The following is a 23,377-nucleotide window of genomic DNA, read 5'->3' on the forward strand; positions in this document are numbered from 1 at the left end:
GCAGGGCGACAATTCTTTCTCTGAAACGCTGAATAATACATGCATATTTTGCTGTGATCCAGCGAATTCAATAGCCTATAGAGAAGTATTGCTCTCAACGTAAACCATTTTGCTAGAGGCCGTTCTCTCTCCTCAGGTCCAGTCTCCCATAAATAATTTGCCTTCAACCTTCACATGCATAAAAATTGCAACTTGTTGGTTATGAGAGAGAACAGTGAAGATGCACTTTGAATGCCAATGTGGCGATGAATAAACAATGGCTCACTGCTCCAGGAGCAATGCAGAGCTGCCAGGAGACATTGCTGCGAGTCCACAGGCTCTCTTAATGGTTTCTGCCACAGACCAAGCCTTTCAGTCAGCTGTGAATGGGAGGCTGTTTTGATCTGGGGGGGAACCTTTTAATAATTTCTAACAAAGCAACAATTCCCCGGGTATTTTGGACAACCTTGGCTGATTCCGTCTGATTATCCTCCAGACACTCGACTCACTTTAAACCGTGATTGAATGGGCTTTTCTACTGCAACGGGCTTAAAGTAAATGAGGAATCGCCTCATACTCACTTTCTGAGCATGTCGTCTGCTGCTAAGGTCTGTCTTTTTGTCAACTGAGGGATCTTTTTCTCGTAATAAATTAGTTCTTTGCATATGATTCTACATTTCGGGGTAGTTCTTATTATTCTCTCCTCTGAATTTTAAAAGCGATACAAACCATTAAATAGTCAGAATTCTCTGCGGCGTCTCTGTACAGATGTCTGAGGGGCAAATAACACAAAGTCTGTGATCTCTTAAGAATGCAATGGGAGGGTTGGGATTTTGCAGTGCTACAGTGCCACCTGGTGGTGAGCAGACGACACTGTGCACTGGGAGCATTCTAACAATGTAGCAGGTCCCAACCTGAACCCTGAGGAGAGACAACTACCTGGATAAGCAAGTGGAGACAAGAAACATTATTTTAAATGTGTTCTGAGACTTTTCCTTATTTTGTTTGTTAACTATGTCATTGTATTTCTTCTGACCTGCAAAAATATCAAAATAAACAATCTGAGCAGAGAAAAACACGTCACTTCAGTTTGTGCCTCTCAGGTGTTGGATTGGGAAGGTCAATCCATAAAGAATTCATAATGCTTTTAATTAATTGTCAGCACAAAGAGTCAATACGGCACATGAACACTCGACTAATCAATAACACAATAAACAAACGAAGAGCAATAATAATAATCATCAACAATTAAATTATTTTAAAGCAAAAATGCCTAATAACTGCTGCTTCCAACCTTCTTGAATCTGAGGATTTGATGCTTTTCTTTGTCACATGATGGTAAACTGAATTTATGGGTTTTGGTCTGTTGGTCAGACAAAACTAAATATTTGGGAAGTGAGAAATTATTTCTGTTATTTAGAATCAATTATTATGAGTCAACTATGTAAAAGTATTTGTGTATCTGCTGCTGCTGTTTTGTGTATAGTTTCATATGCACAGTGATCACCTCTCAATCAAAAATTCACACATTTCTTCTACCATTATAATCTGTCTTGTATTCAAACATGTATGTAATTGAAGAACAGACACAAAAATATGATGTATTAGTATTAATATCTGTGATCCTGGCCCTTATTGGATTGAAAAAGATAAAGATTTTCCAGTTGCACCCTTACTAGCCTGAATTTTCCGACCAATCATTGGCTGCCAAGTTGCATTGTGGGTAATTTGACACCAGGTGCCAACAACAAAAATGGGTGGATTTATAGAAAGATCTCTTTAAACCGGGCATCACAAGTTTTATGAAATTTGACAGGTGATTATAAAAATGTGGAGAGACTATTCTAAGTAAGGGTGGGCAGATATATTGTAAAAGCTATTTAAAAAAAAGCATTAAAGAGAGGGAACTTGAAGCAGCAACAAAAGTAATGGAGTCAGACAACTAGTATTTACCATGGAAACTGTTGTGTTTTAGTGTGTGTATTATAATGTCTGTATATTTTACAGGGGACCGTAAATAATCACAGTAAATCATTTGAATGGTGAAAAAAATTATGAATCAAAAGCACATTTCTGTGGTATATAAGGGCTGATTTTCGACCATGTGCATGTCTTTTAAACTATACCCACGACACAAGAGTTCAACAAACTATAATCATTGACAATATATCTTTATTTTTTTTTCAAGAGTCTCACTAAAATAACATGTCTTAACAGAATATCCTCACCTAGAGGTTTGGATTTGAAATAGCAACTTTAATGAATAAAACAACATCAAAGTTCATGTAAAACACCACATTGTTAAAAGTTCCCCTGAAAAGAGGAAATAAATGTTCATTTCTGTGACAAAACCACATTGGCATACAAAATACACTTTTTCACCTAACGGAATGAGCTGATTTGCAACCATGTCAAGCACATTTTGCCATGGTAGTTTTGAAATTCAAAATCATAGTACTCATTGTTATGTCACCAGGATAGCATTATACAATGTGTGAAAGAAAAATGTGAAAAGTTAGAAACCATGAGGTTATCATCCACGTATCGCCCCGCCCCAAAAGTGCTAATTTAGTATTCAACAATTATTCAGAGCAAGCCATTTCCTACAGAAAAAAAAAATATATACTGTATATCAAGAGGCTTCATGTACATCACGTTAAGACAATGTGTTTCATACACTGTTATCCTCAAAAAGTGCTTGTTGACGTCTGAGCAGACTAGAATAGAAAACAAAATGTACAATACATTGGCCACATGTTAGCGGTGTGTTATTTATACAAATATAATACATTTCAAATGAATGTTATTTTACACACATACCTTAAAATCATATTGATAAAACCTGTTACTTTAGCTTGTCGTCTCTCTTGTTGTCTCGACATTAAATAAAATATATAAGCCATCGTTTTTTCTCAAACATGCCCTCTCAATGATAAATGTAAATCTCTACATTTAAGACGAAATCTATCTGCATATGGTTAATTTGTTCCCTTTCAGTGTCTTCAGAGGACATTGCAAAATATGGTGCGACCAATGATGGCGACAGTATGGATCCCCAGCGGCAGCTTCACTGCACACTTTTTTTTAGCAGCTCCTGAAGGTTTAAACAACCTTTCCAATTTCAATGCAACAGTTTGTTGGTCTGGCAGAGGATAAAGTGCTGTTCTCCTTTGGCCCCGATGTAGAATCAGATAAAAACCAGTGGTCAGAAGCCCTCGTAGACTCCGGCCTCCGATCTCAGTGCAGCGTGACAAAACCCCTCTTGGCCCAGGGCCTTGGACAGCAGTCTGTGCCCCCGGGGAGACATGCAGCCCTGGCCGGGCAAATATCCGGCCACGGCTTTACCAGATCTTGCGGGTTTAGGTTTGGGAACTGCGTAATACTCCTTCATGTGGTCATACTGTGTTGGCCTGACTTTAGTGCTCTGAGTCCTTCTGTTGAGCTGAGAGGAGAAGGATCCCAGATGTTCTGGATCCAGAGGGGATTTGGCGTGGTAATGATAGTAGTGACGATTCTCTCTGGTGCTCTGCGACCGTCCGGGTCTCCTGAGGATGCCGGGTTTCACAATACCGGAGTAGTTGTTGACGGCATTGGTCATCATTAATCGACCCGGGTCCTGAACTCGTGAATGGCTTCTGTCTTTGTGCTCGGTGTTCTTGAGTTTAGGACAGTCCCTTTCTGGGAGAGAGGGGACTTTGCGCAGCGGCGGCTGCTGAGAGGAGCTCTCTTTCATCTGAATTCGCCTCGATGGACCGAGCTCTGCACTGGACTTTTGGCCACACTTTTGCCTGCTGCCGTCAGGGTCTGCCTGAGACCTCAGGGATGTTGGAGATGTAGCAACGACAATTTTTTCTGTCCTATCGGTGGACAGGAGGGAGGCATTTCCCGGGTCTGACTTGCTCCTTGTGTGCATTATGTCTCTGCTTCTTGCATCCGTCGGCGAGACAGGACTCTCATATGGACACATAGCTGGACACTCAGTTTTACGTTTGAATTTACTCTCCTGCTTGGCCGGTTGATAGACAAAACTTTCAAAAACTTCTGCATCTCTGGCCTCGTAAACAACAGTGTCCCTGCTTTCTATGTAAAGCTCCCTGCTCACAGGGGGCACACGACGTGGAGAGTAGTTGTAGTAATCTGATTGTCCCCGTGTGTTACGGGTGGTGTAAGACTTACTGTGTCGGATACCGCTTTGCCGGTAAGGCTCCATATAATAGTGGGAACCATCTGTTGGGTTCATATCTGAGAAGGTGCTGTAACGGGGCTCAGCACTTGTGTCGTCAAACTGAAGCCGAACTGGGTGGATGCCAGTCTGAATCAGCCTCTGATAGGGCACTTCTCTGCCGGTCTTCTGCTCAACGTAAAACATGGTGTCCGGTGGCAGAACCTCCGTCTTCGCCAGCTCATAGTGACTAATCTGTGGGGTATGGAAGGAGCGAGCCCTACGGATGGCTGGATGCCCAACTATCCTATCCTCTGACCTCTGCCACTGGTCTTGTTGCCTGTGGCAGTCACTGATGAGGTGCTCATCTCTACGGTAACGTCTGTACTGAGGTGACAACGGTTGTCTTAGACCTAAGGTGCTGTGGCGGCTTTCAGAGGATTGCCTGTACAGGCTTTTTGGCCCCAAAAGGTGATGTGGCAAGGCATCTGGCCGAGGGCAGTTAGGTGCAGGCATTCGTCCTGATTTAACTGGCCAATGATGATGAGGATGAGGATGATGGTTACTGTAGACACCCTCAACCATGCCCAACGGTCTGTCCTCCTCTGGGCTGTAGTTGTGGGTTGAGGAGGGCTGTAATGGCCGTGGGATAACCTCCTCGATGGAGGCAGGCATGGATGTCTCAGCAAGAACAGCACGGAAATTGAAGACATTGGTGGAGTCGGTGTTCACATATACGGGAGAAGTTGTCGGGCTCTGAGCCAAGCACGCAGGCTGTGTGGGTGTCGAGACGCCAACACTCTGATAGTTGGGCTCTGCTTGTCCGACAACTCTGAGCTCTTTTTCCTGTCTGCGGTCCCTCCTCTCTGCACTGCCTTCGTCCAAACTCCCCGACCCAAGTGGGCTGACATTAGGTGTGAAATTAGACGCGCTTTCCTGTCCGTCAGCGACTTGCACGGGCGTCGAGCAGAGGTGTGAAGGTGGGAAATGAGGGCAGAAGAGGCTCTCCACAGGGCTATGCGCCGATGCTTGCCACTGGGAGACAGAAGAGGAGGTATGAGGGCTGCAGTACTCCTGGGGGTACACTTTGAGGTCAAGAACAGAGGGCCGGGGGGGTCTGTCCTGGGCGCGAGAAGCTTCCTGTCTGTGAAGGGGGTGCGTTGGGATGTTATTTCGTCTTTGGGAGCCACTGGTGGCCTTCTGGGCCGATTCAGCCAGAGCCAAAGCCAACTTGCGTGCAGCACTCGTCGAGGGAGGGTGAGGAGGGAGAACAGACACTGAACTCATAAGTCTATCTGTTCCTGGGGAGGGATAAGACAAACAACGCTACAGTATGACAGGACAAACAAAGCTATGGTAAGACATGATGGGACAAGACACAAAAGCTTTAATAAGAAACTACAAAATGCATTTTTATTTAAATAGATACTAACTATATATATATATATATATATATATATATATATATATACTGTGTATATATAAATATATTTACACAAAGCAAATGATACGTCTGATGTTAAAGAAGAGTGGTACTGACCTGGATCAGGCAGGTTCTGTGCAGACTGACTGAGGTCGGTCAGGGCTGATGCCTGGCTCGCTGTGCTGAGTGGGCTGCAGTGTGGGTAGCAGACTCTTGTCTCTTTTCCATCTGCCGGTGGAGCTTCACATTTCTCCACTGGGGGAGAAGAGGAGGGGAAAGGTGGCACAGAGGCAGATGTAGTCTGAACATCTGCTTGTGTTTTAAAGGATTTCTTCCTGAGTTTAGGAGAGTGAAGCTTGGAGGTAACCTTCTTACCACCTTTGCTGAGAACCGGGCTAATATCTGGGGACTGGGAGCGGCTTATGTTGTTGTTTGGAGAAGAAATTGGCTCCAATTCACTCGAACAACCTGCGCTCTTCCTCAGTTTGTTTCCATCTCTGTTGTGCTGCTGTCGCAGGATGGCTGCGGGTGGGCTGCACTGAAAAGACATGGGGTCAAAGTCCAAAGTAGATATGCCTGCAGCCGGGGGACAAAGGTCGAGGTCGTCCTCCTGATGTGGAGGTGAAACACACGTGGCAGTGTGGCCACGATCAGCACCACGATGACTCTCATTCAGTGGGTGGGTTTTGTTGTCGTCTTTACTTCTGGAATTGCGTAGGTCCTCTTTAATGACAGCAGACAAGGCCTCACTAGTCGAACGAGGTCTAAGTGGACGGTAACTTGGTGGTTCCCCTGGGATGAAAATATATAGTGAAGCCTGAATCATTTCTAGGGGCAAATATACATATTATATAATCCAATTACAGAGTATGATTTTATTAATAATTACCTTCCACATTGTGCAAAGAGGTGAGAGATTCTTCACTTTTGGTAGAGCGCAATGTGCCACTGTCCCCTCTTCCTCCTGCAAATGTTTCAGCGAATAATTGTTTCTCATTCTCAAAATGAAACGTCATCTTTAAAAGAACATTTAAGCTCATATGACCATATACATTAACTTAAGAAGTTGACAAGTAAAGATTAATTTAAAAAGGAAAAGAAAAACAGAAAAGTGAAAAGTGCAGATACAGAAGCTTTGAGCTTTCTGGCCACTTAACAGCAGCAGTGATCTGACCTGGCAGTGCAATGCTCTTTATCTCATTAGGCTCGCTGGGGTGTCGCTTCAGTTTACGTTTAGACAAAGAATGGGACTTGCCCAGGTGGAAAAAGGAGAGCCAGTTCCCCACAGGAGACTTCTTAGCCTTGGCAGGAGGCCGCCTGTTGCTACAACACAAAAACAAATCATCTTATCACAAATCATTTTATGACTAATTATCATTTTAATTATATTGTAATCTGATTTTCATTTAGTCTACAAGAAGTATCAAATCCCATTGAATTCCTTTTCGGCTGTCACCAGCAAATTTGGACATTTTTGATTCATAAAGGAGTTGAATGATTAATCAACTATCAAAATTGTTGTGTTAACTTTTTCTATTAATCCATTGGTTCATCAATCAACTAATTATATGACTGATTGCTCACACTACAAAGCCTTATGATCGAACAGATCAAATAACAAATGACGTCATGTAGAGTGATACTCAAAAAGCACAAGAATTCATAGAAGAACAAACATGTGGGACTTTTTTCTGGTCCATAAATCTACCTCTCCATGGGGAGCTCGATGACTGTGTGGAACTTTCCGAGCAGAGCTCCGGGCCCCTCCCCGACCTCGATGTAGTCACTGTGGCTGAGGCAGGGGGTGGTGGCCGGGGAGCCCAGCTGCGCCTGGGTGCGAGCCTGGGCCTCCTCCAGAGAGAGTAACTTTGTGGATGGAGAGCAGACCAGCAGGGACTTGGGTCTGGCTAAGGTGTTGTTACCTGTAGCTGGGGGGTTCAAATAAGTGAATTAGAGATGGATTGTATCCCCACTTTGCTCCCATGTGTTTATTCTTTTATTGGGGTGGAAAGACATGACCAACCCGTGCTTTCCCTGATGATGGCGTTGAGTTTCGGGCTGAAAAGTGCCTCAGTGTTGTTGAGGATGAACTCCACCACCACCGACTGGATGCGCACCTCCATGAAAGCTGCGGTGCCACTAAAACAGGCCGACTCAATCTGTCTGGACCTGAAACACAGTTACAATACACCACAACCTATTTCACATCTCTGGACCTCTGAGACATGCCCCAGTTCACTGTCACAGAAAGCCTATGAGTGAAGCAGCGGCGCCAATAGTGAGACACATGCAGCCAGCCCCTGGTGTAGACGGTGACAGTCACCTGAGGAGGTTAGGTGCCCACACTATAGCCAGGTTTTTAGTGTGCATGCTAGTGATGGGGCTGAAGGTGGCCAGGCGGGAAAGATGTCTCATAAGGAACTCCAGAGTCCTGTAGATGAAGAAATTCAAATTTTAAATTAAATAATAATTTTAGAGTATTTCCTTTTAGACAGTTAAAAAAAAAGTTAAAACCTGGGTCATATGGGACAGGGTCACTAACACTGTTGGATAACCAGCATATCACCAGCAGATGAAATCATAACTGATGAGTTCAGTGCAACCATTAGGAAGCAGGATTAATGTCACTTTGTAAGGACTAAGAAAGTCTAAATGGTGCAAGACTGTTGTGCAGTAACTGGATGGTAAATGGACAGTGTTTACTTGAATGTAGCACTTTTCTAGTCTTATCAACCGCCCAAAGCGCTTCATCCACCACACATGATTCATACACTGCCAGCGCAGCCGTCAGCTGCAATCCAGGGTTACATCTCAGGGACACTTTGTCACACAGACTGCAGGACCATCTGGTAAATGGACAACCCCTCCTGTCGGAGCCATACACGCCCGTCCAAGTACTCAGTGGTCGCTCCGTGGAATGATCATTTAGGGACTAAGTTTTTGGTGTCACATTATCTTCCCAATAATCAAATCCGTGTTGCAGGAGAGAGAGTTTTGATGCAGCATTCCCCTTTGCTAGAAATCAAACACTTTCAATTCCGGCCACTGGGGCGCAGCAGTGAGCTTTAAACCTGACCTGTAATGTGGAGGAGGCAGCTGCTGGATGACATTGTGGATTTTGACCAGCCTCTCCTCATCAGTGGCTGCAGACACGGCCTCCTGGGAAGACAGAGGATAAAGTGCCCATCACTGAGAGGCTGATAATCACAGCAGAGGGAGGCGTCTTCAAATTCCTGCTCCCTTTTTTTTCCTTTGATATTCACAGCAGCCAGAGTTTCGGCTCACGTAATCGGCTATTTGGATTTTGCACGCACATCCCCTGCTGTTCCTAGAAAGCTCAGTACAATGCAATGACCCCATTTTGAGCTGCACTTTAAAATGAGCCAAATTTTTTAAATAATTTCTTTTGTGGGTTTTTTTTTGTTATCACTGAGTAACCAGCAATTTGTCCTATGCAGCTTTTTTTTCTTCTTTCAGTCTCTATTCCTATATTTAACCCTTTCATCACAACTCTGTGCCCCAGTTTCGCTGCTCTGGTCCTTACTGAGAATCTTTCATAGAGCTGGTAGGTCAGCAGAGGGTTGGGCAACTCTCTGAAGAACAGCTTGCAGAGGGAGCCCACTGAGTGGATGTCCTGCCGGAAGACGTCTCTGCTCAGGTCTGGGATCTGCTCAGAGTCAAACTCGTGCCTGGAGAGAGACAAAAAAGAAGAGGAAGATATAAAATGGCGTGGGAAGTCAGCCTACTGCCCATCTGCCAGTATGAAATACCAAACACAAGGAGGACATTTCAACGCACCATGCTACTTTGGACTCGGCTATTTGCTTGGTGAATTAATGGTTTATTTTGATTTGATATCTTCTGAACTTCTCTGACAATACTTTGTGCAAAAAAAACTGCCACAATTGGCAGGATTTCCATCTCTTTGCCATCTCTAATAATATTTCTACCCAATTAAATAACAGTGACACTCTTCTTCGGAGCAGATAGAGAAGAAGGTCTTCAGCGCCCTTAACGGGTGTGAACTTTGAGAAAAGTCAACATGTCACCAAGATATTATTCATTTCCTTAAACAATGAGATGTGATGCGGCGACAGTCAACACATTTTTTTATGTGAGAAAAGTCATTGTAACTGGCTGTCAACACCCCATCGGATGGTGTCTCCAGTGAGTCTAATGGGGTGATTGGTGTTGAATTCCTCCTGGCAGGCATAAAAAAAAAGGTCATTACCACCATTCAAAGCTGTTTAATGGATTTTTAAGGAAGTAACTCAAAAGAAACAAAACCATCGACAGCACCCGTCATGTTGATGGTGGACTCTCATGGTCTATTTCTCTTGCTAGTGCATCGTGTTAAAACTAAACAGGAACCCACAACTTGTCTCCTGCCATGCAAACACACACTTGCAGGAATCAGTTTTGGGTAGCACTTTTCGGTGTGCTTGCTTTACAAGGGGCAGGGGAGTCTTGGGTTTAGTGGTGTTTCAGGGGGATGATGCAGCAACTGGAAAAGACTGTGTCTTCCCAGGCTCAGTGCTTAGTCCTGAGGATCTCTACGAGTCTAGCGTTTCTGGACCCGAGGCATTATTTTGGCTCATAATTCCATTCAATATCAAAATAGCGCAATAAAAACACAGACACAAACCTCAGTTTCTGGATGTTGGAGGAAATCCCAGACAATCTGTAGATTCCATCCACAACTCCTTGCTTTTCTATGAATTCAGCACAGCTCTTAACAACCTGCGGGACTACAGGACACAATAGACAGCTAAGAGAAAACAAAAAAAAATCTTCATTCATTTTAGGATTTCTGAATAACAGTATGGAAAAACACAACCAGTGACTGCAAGCTCTAGCATTTAAAAACATCTGTCAATTGAGGTATTTGACTTTCCTGCAGGTATTAACTGTGTGGGACAAAGCTTGATACATCTTCTTCCTCTGTACCATAGACCTCCATTGTGGTCTAATAACTACTGAAAACACATCAATCAACCACAAAGTTGCACAAGGTGTCAATGTAACGTTTCCTTTATTTCTATGAACACATATCATATGATATATACTATAATTTTACACCTTTACAACCTTTACACACATAAATTGGTCTTTTTGTTTAACTGGTTACGTTAGGAGGGGTCAGATATTAGATTTACTGTAGATCTGACCTAATAGCCGAATGGTTAGGGTGCATACCACACTGGCACATACACCTTGAGCAGCAGGTATCCAGTTAGTGAGGTGGATTGATTTGAACGCATTGCTAAATAACAATTTGGAATGAGATTTGTATTCTCTCAGCGCACACGAGCACTTTAAAATCCAAGAATACAAATTTATTAATCATGGAGTATTAATCAGTAATCACATAATAAGTTCTGCCTGTCTGTGTATATCCTTAAAAGCTGCACAAATCCATAGGTAGGCTATTGTACATGGATTGTAACCTGGATTGTACATGTGTGGAAAGTAGAGGGTGGGGGGCGACCAAGATTTTGTGCCCTGGGGCCTTTGCATTTTTAATCTAAGCCTGTACAGGCTGCAGACTCTGGTTTATCCCTTCTATTTACAATTTGAGAATGTGAAACATTTCAGTGTGAACGTTCTGCAGATAAGAATTAGGCAATGTAAAATAAGACAACAAATTAAATAAATAGACCATAACTAACCGTCATGTCCAGAGTTGTGGAGATGTTCCCCCAAGTCACAGCCAAACACGCGCTCCCTGAGGATTCCACGCTGCCGCAGCTTCTGGGGCGGCGGCCGAGACTTCATAAAAGTCCTCAGGAACGTTACCAGCTTACCATGCTTCTTACACACTGATAAAGATGGCGCGCGCACACACACACACACACACACACACACACACACACACACACACACACACACACACACACACACACACACACACACACACACACACACACACACACACACACACACACACACACACACACACACACACACACACACACACACACACACACACACACACAAAACAGCCATTTAAATCAATCTGACACATATCCTGGGAGCAAGCTCTAAATAAGTCATCGACAGCAGGACAGACGCACACTGAAGAGTACCTGGCTTCGGCACCGAGCTTTGAACACTGGGGGGAATCTTGTCATTTATCAGCTCAACACAGTCGCAGGGGAAGAAACCGACCTGCGAGCAGAGAGAAGAGAGGATGAGTGGAGTAAAGAGATGGTGATACACTTTGTACGTTCAAAGCGACATTTGGGGGTGTTAAAGTGTGAAGGTGCAAAAAATAGGTCGGTAAGCATTAGGGTACAAGCTTCCTCAGGCTTATTGTGGCGAGCATCCTCAGGCGTCAATTCTTTTCACCGAGATGATTTAAAAAAATATGTGGTTCCATTCATGATATTTCAACAGGCATAAATGGGGAGTCACATGCAGTCAGTGTGAATTTGCTGAACTGGAAAGTGTTAGCACGTTAGATTAGGAGTGTGAATGAAGTGACACACGGGAGATGTTTTACCTGAAAGCCATGTTTCCCTCTCCACCAGCCCGTGTCCTCTTTAGGAGGCATGTCTATCACTGACACAATGTCCCCTACCTGGATCACAGAGAGAGTGAAGATGAGAACAGTCTGTTCACAGCTGATCACATCAAAAATCCATTATGGCTGGCTCAGAAATAAGCACACGCAAAACATCCAGTGAAAAATTAATGCTCAAAGAGAGAGCTGGCTACTGGTTATAAAACGACTGATATATTATTAACAATATTTCTCATAGGTTACCTCAAAGGTCAACTCATCTGTGGCCTGGGCTGTGTAGCGCTTGGTGACGTGTGCGGCAGCGATAGCGGGGACATTGATCGAGGCTTCTTCAGACACCAGCAGGTGGTTCCCCTTGTTGTCAATCTGAAAAACAAAGTGTTCAAACTTCAACAACAGACGAACATTTGAACATATGGCTTCTCCATATTTAGAGACATGTTTGTCTAGCTTTGCTGAAAGACTGGAAACAGTGAAATGATCAATTATATTGATTTTAATATAATATGCAACCGTATGTTCCTGTACAGCCTGATACCACTGTGACTTATACACAACGCTGCTGCAACCTTTAACTTTTTAACACGTTCAGAGACAAGTGACCAGATCCCATCAATCTTTGCTACCGTGCACTGGTTACCTGTGAGCTGTGGAACTGATTTTAACTGTGACTTTTATTCTTTGTTTTTACCATGCTATATAATTTGATATATATTTGCTATATAACAAAAGTAAATATGATAAAAATGTTTCCTATTTCACTGTTTTGTCCCACCTGTATTTTTCCTTACAACAGGGTTTGTAGCAGACCCTGACCAGAACTCAATTTATTGCAATGTCTTGGATCCCATGGGAAAAACTGTTGGCAACCTGTTGGGGACTTATTTTAGTCGGGCTGAAAATTATATGATCTTATGAAAATTAAGATAGAAATAAACTCAAGATATTCATTCTGCAGAGTGAAGAACTGATACCTCCATCCATGTTAACACCGGACCACAGTTGATTTTGTTGTCAGCGATGGCAGTGAAGCGGGACAGGTAGGTGGCCAACATCTTCGTTACTGACTGTACGGAAGCACACACATAAGCAATACATTTTATTTTCCATGCAACATAAAGATAATTTGATCACCACTTAAATCCTAATTCAATTAATTATAATCTGTGACACAAAGATTAACAAATGACACGTGTTAAGAGTACAGATAAAGCCATTGCAGCTCTGTTGTACCTCCACAGTGTCCCCAAACGAGTCGTGTCGTGGCAGCTCGGCGAGGTGGGAGTAACGGCGGTCATAGATACACAAATGTAGGTGCTTGTCCAGCACTCGGAATTCTTCATAGGATCTCGTCACCAGCCAGTTCCGACCCTGACAAACAAAAGATTTAAGACCACAGAAGAATTAACACCTTTGTTGCCATATCATACAATCTAATCAGTTTCACAAATGCAGCGAGTAAAGGTACCTGACAAGTGATCTGAACTAGAAAGACCAGCTCTTTGGAGTCCGAACCAGCCTTCGGTCCTTCGCTCTGCCCCTCTGCAAAGGCCAACTGCGAGTGGAAAGAAGTTAAAAAGAGAGAGGAAATATTGAGAGGGCCCATATCCTAAATAATGGATGCGTATGATACAACAACCTCTCTGTATGTGACCTGGTATACACGAAAAACCTCATGTCCAACCCTATTTTCCTATTAAATTGTAAAACCACTTTTACACTCAGCAGCGGAAAAATCACCTTAAAAACTCAAGCAACAGAAAATCATGGGAAATAATGGACACTTTAGAAATATACAGTAAAATTCTGACAGAGGTTCCTTGAATATGCCAGCCTTTATAATAAAGTTTATTTGGCAAGTAAGTTAGGTTTTCCTCTGCTGCCAACATATTCTTACCTCACCATAAATCCTGCACTATGAAATATATAATACATAAGCTGCAGAGATATTGACCCTTGGAGGCGGAGCAGATTTAGCAAAGATTTTTCATTCGTCCCACCAATATTGTACATGCCCTCATAACTGCGAAGATCAAAGCCTGGCAGGAGTTTGGGAATACTTTGATAGACATTACTGTAAAAGACACTTCAAAGACCTGGAAGCCAAGGGAAGTTCTGGTTATTTATAACTTTTGCTCATCCAGATACGCAGTTACACAACACACAGCGACCTAGTTACCGCTCGACAGTAATACAACAAACCCGACTGACAAAGAACCCACAATGAGATTTTTCTGTTGACTAAGTCAGCTTTCGTTCACTGCAAGGATTTGTTGGCAGTAACAGTCCAATCCGTCCAGATAAATTAAGTACTGAGGGGGGTCAAAGGGCCAAAAGGATGATGGGAAGCAAGATCGTACAGATTTTTACAGATAAACAAAAGGCCCCTTTTTTTTAAACACAAACAAAAAAAGCCTGACATAAATTCAAAATTCTGATAGGAAACAGAAGAAATTGGAAGATTTTTCACTGAAGGGATCACTTCCTCTATGACGCTCACACCTCAAAGATAAGTCCTCCTCCTCTAAAACATACAAACACAGCTCAGTCGCCCTCTGCCCAGAAAAATACCTGCATTATGTTGTTTATTCATACACATCTGGCACCAGAGGCAAATATACATCATCATCCACTTGTTCTTGTTACCTGCCACTAGGGCATCTCACATATCCATCTGCAACTGGAGGACGTGCGTCTCTCTTTGTGTGCAGCTGCGGTCCTGAGCTCAGTTAGCTCCTCCAGTGAGCCAAACGTGGGCTGAGGGCAGCAGAGTTCAAATGTTGCTCCTCACTCGCGCGTTCGCCGTCCCCCGCCGCCGCCGCCACCCATATAAAATGCTCATTGACAGGGCTTAGGATCACCACGCGCTCACTGCTCTAGTCAAGGCAAAAAAATGTGAAGAGGATGCTTCCCACTGTGCGTCTTACCCCCCTTCCTGCCTCCCTCATTCGACCGCTTCCCCCTCCTCCCTCTCCTGTATGCTGCCACCCTCCCCCCTCTCCATCTTGCCCTCCCTCTCTCTGCTCCCTTCTTCTGTGGCAAAGTGGGTTTGGCAATAAATGGGATCAACCGGCGCACACAGATGCACAAGCTCCTCCATCACACAGCGGCAACGCCGCACGAGATAAATAGACGACACTTCTTCATTTCAAAGCAATTCTCATTCATTCCACTCTCAAGGCGAGACTGTAGATAATCTGGGGAGGAATCAGTCGGGCGGGCTGCGGACAGCAGACAGAGACAGTCTGCTGTCCTTGTGCTATTCTGTGCATACATGAGACCTGATCCGTACCCTCCCTCCCTCCCCACCGCCACACAGCCTCTGAATGTGCAGACAGGCAAATGCATCATGGGAGATACCATTCAGGAAGACCAATCTCTCAGGATTGAGTCCAGAAATGAATCAAAAACAACACAAGAACACAAATGAAAATAAATCGCAGCGGCATGTGTCTGCTTTATGTTACGTCAGCGTTAGTGTCTCCCCAGACTGATATATTTCTCTTCTAGATCGGCTCGGCTCTTCTTCTCCCTGTGGAGCCTCTCAAGGTCACCGGGGCTGTGGTGCCGTTTCACATCCCTTCGCGCTTACAATGGAGCCACACTGGTCCTTGCAACCACAGCAGGGTTTTTGACGAGTGAGTCCCATCCTGGGGTCGAAGCACCCTCCCGCCCGCTACACTGTAGTCCATTAATGCCACACGTGGGGATTCATGCACTGCACATGGACTCCTTTGTGTTAAGTTCAGCTGCACCGGCAGCCTCTGGTTGCGGAGAGATGACTGCTGCACTCTGCTGGCAAGCAAAGTGAACTGCACTGAGTTTAACCAGCCGGTTAACAGCCACTTCCACACATGACTGAGCAAGACAGTATTGCTTCACTGCTACTAATCACTGCAGCAAATACACTTTGTCGTCATTAAATAGACAGATATCGGACAGGCGGGTAATTCGGTGGTGGACCAATCCCTTGAGCCGTGCTGCTAGTGTGGCCAAAAATCACTTGTTTGATGAAAGTATTTGTAATATAGCATTTACCTCGACCTACATTCAGCCACGTGTTCTCACACCTCCTATTGTTTGTCAGATTTCAAATGATTCACCTCCTTCAGTTTCTGTAGACTCAGCTGTCTATCCAGGAAACTACTTTCTTATTTACTCACTAGCTGACATCATGTGCTCAAGTTGAACTAAAAGCCTCTGCCACAGTTTCACAGAGGTTGGATGACTGTGACATTAATTCACTGTAGTATGGCGCTCCCCTAATAAAGCAACACATTATTGGTGCTTGACATTTCAGGAAAAGGAAGCAAAATGCTTTTACTTTTTTTTTTTGGTGTTCACCAAAATGACCATTGAACTTGAGACACAATTTTCTAAAACGTAGTAACACTGCAGAAGTCACAGTGCAAGGTTTATAGGGCTCACCTGAACGTTGCCAAAGTCAACAGTCTCATAGTGGAAATGGGCACACTCCTCCAACCTGGGGAAGTGACCTCTGGGAAACGTTAGCCTAAATAAAACACACAGCACAACAGCAGCTCATCAGTATTCAACACAGTGTCACCGTGATGGAGAGAAACAAGCAACGTGAAAGAGAGCAAAAGAGGGGGAAAGAGGAACGGAGAGATTAGGCCCAGTATGTGGGAGAGCAGGGTTAGAGATGCGGCAGGCTGATTTGTCTGTGAGCGTTGCACCCGTCATTTTATAGGGCCTCATTTCACTGGCCTGGATAAGAGCCCTGGTTTACAGCCTATAATAGCAGCAACACTGTCACGGGGAGCACCTACTTTTTCATGTTCTTGACCTTCATGCTTGCCGTGCTGACGCAGGAGCGCAGGAGGGGCTCGGCTGTATGCTCTGGGACATCGTCACTCCTCACCTGACAAACGGAGAGAGTAAACATCAGTAAAGTGTCAGTCACTGTGGCAGATGGGATCACGGCTAAGAATAACTGTGCTGATCATAAAACCACGGCTGTGCAGCAAACGTGACAAACTTATACATCTGGCGTCAGAGTAAAGTTGTGAGTTGGCCTCCTCTGTAGTTGATTATCAGTCACATAACATATGTTATGTTATTATTGCTAAGTTATTGAATGTTTACACTGTTCTAAGATGTCATGCTATTTTATGCTAATATTATGTTATTCCATCTTCTGGTACTCTAATTCATTTTACACACATTCACATCACCTCACACGTTGGAGGAGCAAACAATCACAATGAGGAATTAATGTGTGATTTCTCCCGACAGATTTCCTGGTGAGATGACACTCCTGGATATCAAGTTTACTTTATGCCTTCAAAACTCAGAACAAATCTTTAAATATGTCATTATTTGCTCATGCAGTGGCTGATATATTGATCATTATGGATTTGTTTGGAATTTGAGAATGATATCATTGTTTTACATGCACTACATTATACCATGTTATTCTAACATCATGTTTTTGATTGAATGTACTTAAATTACAATAATCTATCAGATGACGACTTATGAGAAAATCAATAAATGTACAGGTTACAAATGAATGGGTTGTTCTATTCATTTAGTTAAATTTTGTTGCAAGGAGGCCACAACAGCAATTTTTCAGATTAATAACCAATCAATCGTGCAACATAAATGGCAATAACCAGGTTATTTTTCACCTCCAAGACAATTGTGGACTTGGACCTGTTTTGTTGTTATACTACAGTTAAATTGTTCTCGTATTATCCTTGTGTTGTTATGCTACCCTAAGCTATAGTAGGATATTTTCAGCAAAATCTTATGTAACATATTATTTAATAATATATTATGTTATGCAGCAATAAAGTTAGATTATTCTTTGCCATTTGAAGCTATGCTGTTACTCTAATATGTTTTAAGATAAGTTTGCATTTGATTATTTGTGGTCATCTAATGGATGTGCAGGATGATGTATATTATGAAAATCTGAATAAAAAGGCTGATAGAGAAAATAATAATCAAATTCAAGATGTTTAGGTGTCACATTTATAACAGGAGGTTAGCTCATTTTCACAGCAGCTATCATACACAGCAGCTCACTCACAGACATCCTCAAATGCAAATGTACACCTGTCCAAACTTTTATCACTGTGTCTTACAACTGAAATGACCTAGGTTAGGTTACATCATATTGAGTGACATCATTGTGTGAGTCATAACAAATGCAGCCTCGTGGAAGAAGGGTGACATGTCCCCTGGTATACATATTTCTTTCTGCAAGTGATGAGTCAGATCTGTGTGTGTGGGTATGTACCATGGCAGTGGATGTCTCCTGTGGCTGTTTCTTTTCTGGAGGATTATTGTTGGTGGCTTGAGGTAAGGCATCGTCTTTGTCTACGTCAGTAGACGGTAGCACATCTCTGCAGAGAAGAGTCACAGGTCAGGAGTCAAAATAAACAAACACTGACATGTCCCCATCCATGTAGTGTGAGGTTTTCCAAAAGCTCTTGTAGTGTGTTTAAAAATACACCAGAGGGAGCAAGTGAGAGCGATGAATTCACAAAATGTAGCTTGGGCTCAAATCATGACATTGCAGCAGAAAGGCCCAGAATACATGTTGTACTTCACGGTGCTTGAATCTGTAACATCATTAACAAAACATGATAATATAAACATCTACAACCAGGTCTAGATGGGGAAAAATTATGTAAATTCATCCTTGATTCAGATTGGTCTGAAAATGGTTTCATCTTCTTTGGCGTCAACAAAAAGCCGTGGAGCCTTTTGTATCTGCTCAGGAAGGCAAAGCTCGTCTATTCAGAAAGTCATAAAGGGAATTCACCCACAAGGGAACGCTTCACAAATCCTTCACTTGAAATGTGACTCAATGTACACAGGAGAGGAGGGTGAGGTCCATTCAGCTCAACTTTTATGAGCAACAAAGAGAGGAGAGAGACGGACCTTGGATTTGACAGTGATTCAGCGTAATGAGATCGGCCCAGACACTGTGCAATTTTTGACATAACTAAGTATGGAGACAAAATTCACAGGAAATGGAAGGAGCTTGGACCTGTCTCACTCTGAGCACGCTTTAATGCTTTAATCTTAGCATTACATCACTCTCTTTTTATTCATGCAGCATCGTATTCAAACACACATGTAAGGCACACAACACTTACACACACTTGATGTGCACGTGTATGGTTTTACATAATTCTGATCAGCTGACACGAAGCGAGGAAGAAAGGGAGTAACTCACCCCTCAAGGACGTCACTACTTCCTGGTTCTCCCTGGGGTCCTGAAGCAGCATTTTCAATCACCGCGGCAACCACACATCCAGACTCCATGATGCTGCCTTACTGCAACAGCCCGCTGTAGAGAAACATGAGTGGGAGGGGAAAAAGAGAGACAGAGCGAGGGAATGAAGGTGGGTGGGTACAAGAGAACTAGATGGGAGGACGAGTCCGATGCAATGAAGCCGCCAGACGTTAACCCACTTGAGGCTGCATCGGGCACGACTCAAGGCTACAATCCACAGAGCACAGACTGTAATGTGGGATGACATCATGCTAAAGCGCCAAGGGGCTGCCTCAGTGATAATGCATGTTAGGCTGCAAATTCATTGGATGGTTTCATGACAATATCAGATTCTTTCTTGCCAAGAACTGACAGTTTTTTGATTTAAAATACTCATATCGTCATCAGGGAAATGTCAAGACTTTCAAAGACGCTCCTGTGAATATTTTTGCTTTTATCACTTATGAATATATTTATTTTGCTGATTTTTTTCTCCAGGCCGTATAAACTCTTGGTATGAATGGTGTACTTTGACCTTAGTCTTTTAAGCACAGTCCTTAGTCCACAATTCAGTCCACACCATGTAAGATAAATTCCATTGAGGTTCCTTTGTTTGTCACCAAAACACGGTGAGCGGGCAATCATTGGTCCAACAAATGCAAAAGGTTAATACAATTGTTTATGCACTCTGGCAGGAGCTTTTTAGATGTATACGTTTTAACAAGGCCCCCAAAAACCCAGGTTTACATGAATTGATTAATTATCATTTTTAACCATTAAGATGCAATACCAACTAAGGCGGATGGTGCATTCGTGCTTAATCTTTTAAAACACTCTTTAGACGGGCCCTTGTTTAAAATTTACTTCTAAGGTTACGTGGTGCTGCCTATTCATTGGTCCATTATCCATTATCCATCATTCATCATCCATCATCTATCCATTCATCCACCCTGGAAAGGGCTACAGTCTGTCACAGGGCTAACACAAAGAGAGAAACAGCCATTCACGCTCAAAATGACACCTAGGGGTAATTTAGAGTCGTCAGTCAACCTAACCTGCATGACTTGGCTGTGAGAAAGAAAACCCACACAGGCACAGGGAAAACATGCTAACACTTCATCACACGGCCCATTTTCCCAAATAATCTTGTGTTGGATCAAACTGCTGCAAACTGTGCAACTGGCCCACAGTATGTAGGGTTCCTTCGCAACATGTACTACCTATGTGCGCCAGTTCAGAAATTCTTGCTGTTGTTGAAGAATACAAAATTAAGAGACAGCACATAAAATTCAGACACTTACCATTCCAAAGTTTGACACAGGTTAATATAATTATAGTATAATTCTTATTTTTGCTTCTGTTTAAGAAAATGTGTTTGGACAATAAGTGATTGATGAGGAGAGTGGAACTAGGACAGCCCTTATCACTCAATTTTTTTTTTCCCCCGACTCTACACTTACTACTCTTGTCTTTATGTACTGTAAACAAACAGAAGGAATGTCCTGATGAAGTGAAACTAGACTCTTCATAGTGTTCCCCAACAGTTTTCCCATAACTATCTTATAAATGTATGTGCTGAGCATTAAACAATTACCTTAGGCATGTGGGCACAAAGGAAGAGCCCTTCTCACACCTCTGAGGTCCAGCGACAGCATTAAAAACCTCCAACACCTGTTCGCTATGCACTTCCGCTAATCAACAAAGAAATGTTTTGGAGTAACAAGTAGATTCATCATGCCCAACCACTGCTGTAGTAGCAGTTTCCCAACAGTCCCTCTGGTGTAGAGCCTCATTGAGTTGCTGTTGACTGACTTCCACAAAGCCTCCTGACTCAGCAGAATGTGAGCAGGCAGACAGGACTACAGGCCAGATCAGACTCCACTCTATCCACATCTCATACTGTATCTCCTCGCTAACAGACACACCGACCTTGCCAGAGGAGACGAGGTGCATTATACAGACAGCACATTCATTTTCTGTTTGATAGGGGTCACTTGGGGGAAAAGTTATATGAATAGTATTATCAATAACATACATACATGTGCACAGACATACATGCATACACCCATACACATACACAGATTTAATCACACAAGCAAAATGAAAAAAAACAAAGGCAAACCTATTTAAGTTAAATAAAGCGCGGTCTCCCCTGAATCTAAAATGGAAACAGCGAACTGATAAAAGGCCTTGACCAGATGATCGGAGAGGCCGACCGATTGAATAAGAACTCAACAGCTCCCCTATACAAGAACGGGCCAGACCATGCAGGGCCTTGTATGTAATTAATGAAAAGTTAAAGACAATTCTATATTTATAAGTTTTAATTAACCGACTAACCGCTTAAAATGCAACATCTGTCAACATGTGCAGGTAGTGATCTGCGTCAATTCCTTTGACTGAAGTCAAACAGTCATGAAGGGGGGTGAGGATTTATCCGAGAAGTAAAGCTGGACGTCATCAGCGTAGCAGTGGTAGGAGAAATCACTGGAGAAGTTAAGCATGGAGAAAATGAGCAGTGGGTCATCAAATAACGTGAAACTTAGAGCATTAGGAGTGTTTGTAATATATTTAGTGTCTCTTTGTGTATCTTAAATATGTAGGGCAACACAAAAACACATTTGTACTACAGTCATCAAGATATGGTGATTATCATTAACTCATGTACAATATTTTGGCTATGCAGTGATAGCAGAGGACACATATTTCCAGTGGCTGCATGTAATCCATGATTTAAAAAAAAAAAGTTGCATGGTACACAGTAGAATGCCTGACCTTGCTGATTGTACCACATTAGACAGAGAGTCTTTTCAAGTGTAGGAACATGATGTACTCCACATTGAAGAGGAGGCTGGCTGGCTAGCTGTGTGCTTTAAAGCTGCCTGCCTGGTGAAGGAGTCATGGTCTTTTGTTTCAGAAAGACCTTGTGGGAGAAAAAACTGAAGACATCAGAAAATATACAAGCACCGGTCGATATCATGATGGGAACAGTTTGAGCTATGAAAAGAATGTCACCATAGTAAAGATTCATTTTTAGGAGGCGATCGCTCTGTGTTTCATTGTTCATGGCACAGGGAAGTGGGTGTAATATACTGACTTTTTTCGAAGACTCACGGACAAGAAAAACGAAAATGTTAAGTAAATAACACAATCTCTGACAAGTTTGATGAATCCTGCAACCAATACCGCAAACAGTAGGCGGAAATCATAATTCCACTACTTCTTCATTTGTCACATCCAACATATTAATGACAACTATTCAGATGCAAGGACAAAAACAATGTCTACCTGCCACACTTAAAGGCAGAGGCGTTGTTCTGATGTCAGGAGACTGTAGCGGCACAGAAAGATGTCGCCCTGGTATCTTATGACCTACATGGTGCTTTCAAGAAAAATATGGCGGCCTACACAATCTTGCAAAAATGCTGTTTATGATTCCAGTTATCAGCGAGTGTGTTGACGTGAAGAATGGCTGCCTATATATTTGCAGCTACAAACACACAGCAGATGTGACTGTCAGTCACGTATGAGATGAGGGAGGAAGTACGGCTGAAGAGAAGAGGGAAGAAAAAAAACTGCCATTTCATCTTTTTTCAAACATTCATGGTTTGATAACACCGACCTCACCCGGACACAATAACGTTTTACTAACACACATTCATAGTAATACACTGTATCTGTACTGTAGTATGGAATTGCAATGGTATCATAATGGTGCATTGTTACACTGCAACTGGCCTTTTTGACATTATGACATTATGACATGTCACAGAATAATGAAATTAGGCGCTGGGATTTTCATGAATGTAATCAAAAACGCAGTGGCCTTTCTGTGACAAATCCAAAATCTCTGTGAAAAAGGCTTACTGGCAAACATAACAAAGTCGCATTTTCTTTTCAAGATCAGGTAAAGCAGAAACGGAAAAGAGGAGTAGAGAATAATAAGTATAAGGCTGCTTTGTCATCTTCTCTTTTGGATTGTACTGCCCTCTTTAGTAACATAGCTCAAAATGCTGATGTGGCAGAATATGTTAAGAATTC

At 42.9% G+C, this 23,377-nt stretch overlaps 1 protein-coding gene and 1 long non-coding RNA gene across 6 annotated transcripts in view; one reads left to right on the forward strand and one right to left on the reverse strand.

Annotated features, from left to right (window-relative positions):
- Positions 1 to 2,134: 2,134 nt before the first annotated feature.
- Positions 2,135 to 23,377, reverse strand: part of arhgap32a (Rho GTPase activating protein 32a) — a 25,112-nt gene continuing 3,869 nt past the window's right edge. Inside the window, exons 2-23 of one of the 5 annotated variants that reach the window (XM_035622993.2) lie at positions 19,298 to 19,411; positions 18,353 to 18,458; positions 16,878 to 16,969; positions 16,516 to 16,600; positions 13,556 to 13,642; positions 13,321 to 13,458; positions 13,062 to 13,154; positions 12,331 to 12,453; positions 12,067 to 12,144; positions 11,651 to 11,732; positions 11,234 to 11,383; positions 10,210 to 10,312; positions 9,109 to 9,253; positions 8,641 to 8,723; positions 7,888 to 7,995; positions 7,588 to 7,733; positions 7,273 to 7,492; positions 6,739 to 6,887; positions 6,454 to 6,528; positions 5,940 to 6,356; positions 5,682 to 5,819; positions 2,135 to 5,442 (exon numbers count right to left, since the gene is read on the reverse strand). In XM_035622993.2, coding sequence (XP_035478886.2) covers positions 3,185 to 5,442; positions 5,682 to 5,819; positions 5,940 to 6,356; positions 6,454 to 6,528; positions 6,739 to 6,887; positions 7,273 to 7,492; positions 7,588 to 7,733; positions 7,888 to 7,995; positions 8,641 to 8,723; positions 9,109 to 9,253; positions 10,210 to 10,312; positions 11,234 to 11,383; positions 11,651 to 11,732; positions 12,067 to 12,144; positions 12,331 to 12,453; positions 13,062 to 13,154; positions 13,321 to 13,458; positions 13,556 to 13,642; positions 16,516 to 16,600; positions 16,878 to 16,969; positions 18,353 to 18,458; positions 19,298 to 19,386 — 4,965 coding nt within the window. In that variant the 5' untranslated portion in view covers positions 19,387 to 19,411 and the 3' untranslated portion in view covers positions 2,135 to 3,184. Of the gene's footprint in view, positions 5,443 to 5,681; positions 6,357 to 6,453; positions 6,529 to 6,738; positions 6,888 to 7,272; positions 7,493 to 7,587; positions 7,734 to 7,887; positions 7,996 to 8,640; positions 8,724 to 9,108; positions 9,254 to 10,209; positions 10,313 to 11,233; positions 11,384 to 11,650; positions 11,733 to 12,066; positions 12,145 to 12,330; positions 12,454 to 13,061; positions 13,155 to 13,320; positions 13,459 to 13,555; positions 13,643 to 13,984; positions 14,057 to 16,515; positions 16,601 to 16,877; positions 16,970 to 18,352; positions 18,459 to 19,297; positions 19,412 to 21,676 lie in introns of those variants that run through there. The other 4 variants (XM_035622991.2, XM_035622992.2, XM_035622990.2 and 1 more) reach the window with 4 other exon arrangements.
- LOC118299362 lies at positions 16,607 to 18,053 on the forward strand. The gene is made up of 2 exons (XR_004789836.1): positions 16,607 to 17,113; positions 17,344 to 18,053. It is a non-coding gene; the product is annotated as an uncharacterized LOC118299362 (long non-coding RNA).

Source organism: Scophthalmus maximus, chromosome 11 (assembly GCF_022379125.1).
Source record: "Scophthalmus maximus strain ysfricsl-2021 chromosome 11, ASM2237912v1, whole genome shotgun sequence".
NCBI classification, from domain to species: domain Eukaryota; kingdom Metazoa; phylum Chordata; class Actinopteri; order Pleuronectiformes; family Scophthalmidae; genus Scophthalmus; species Scophthalmus maximus.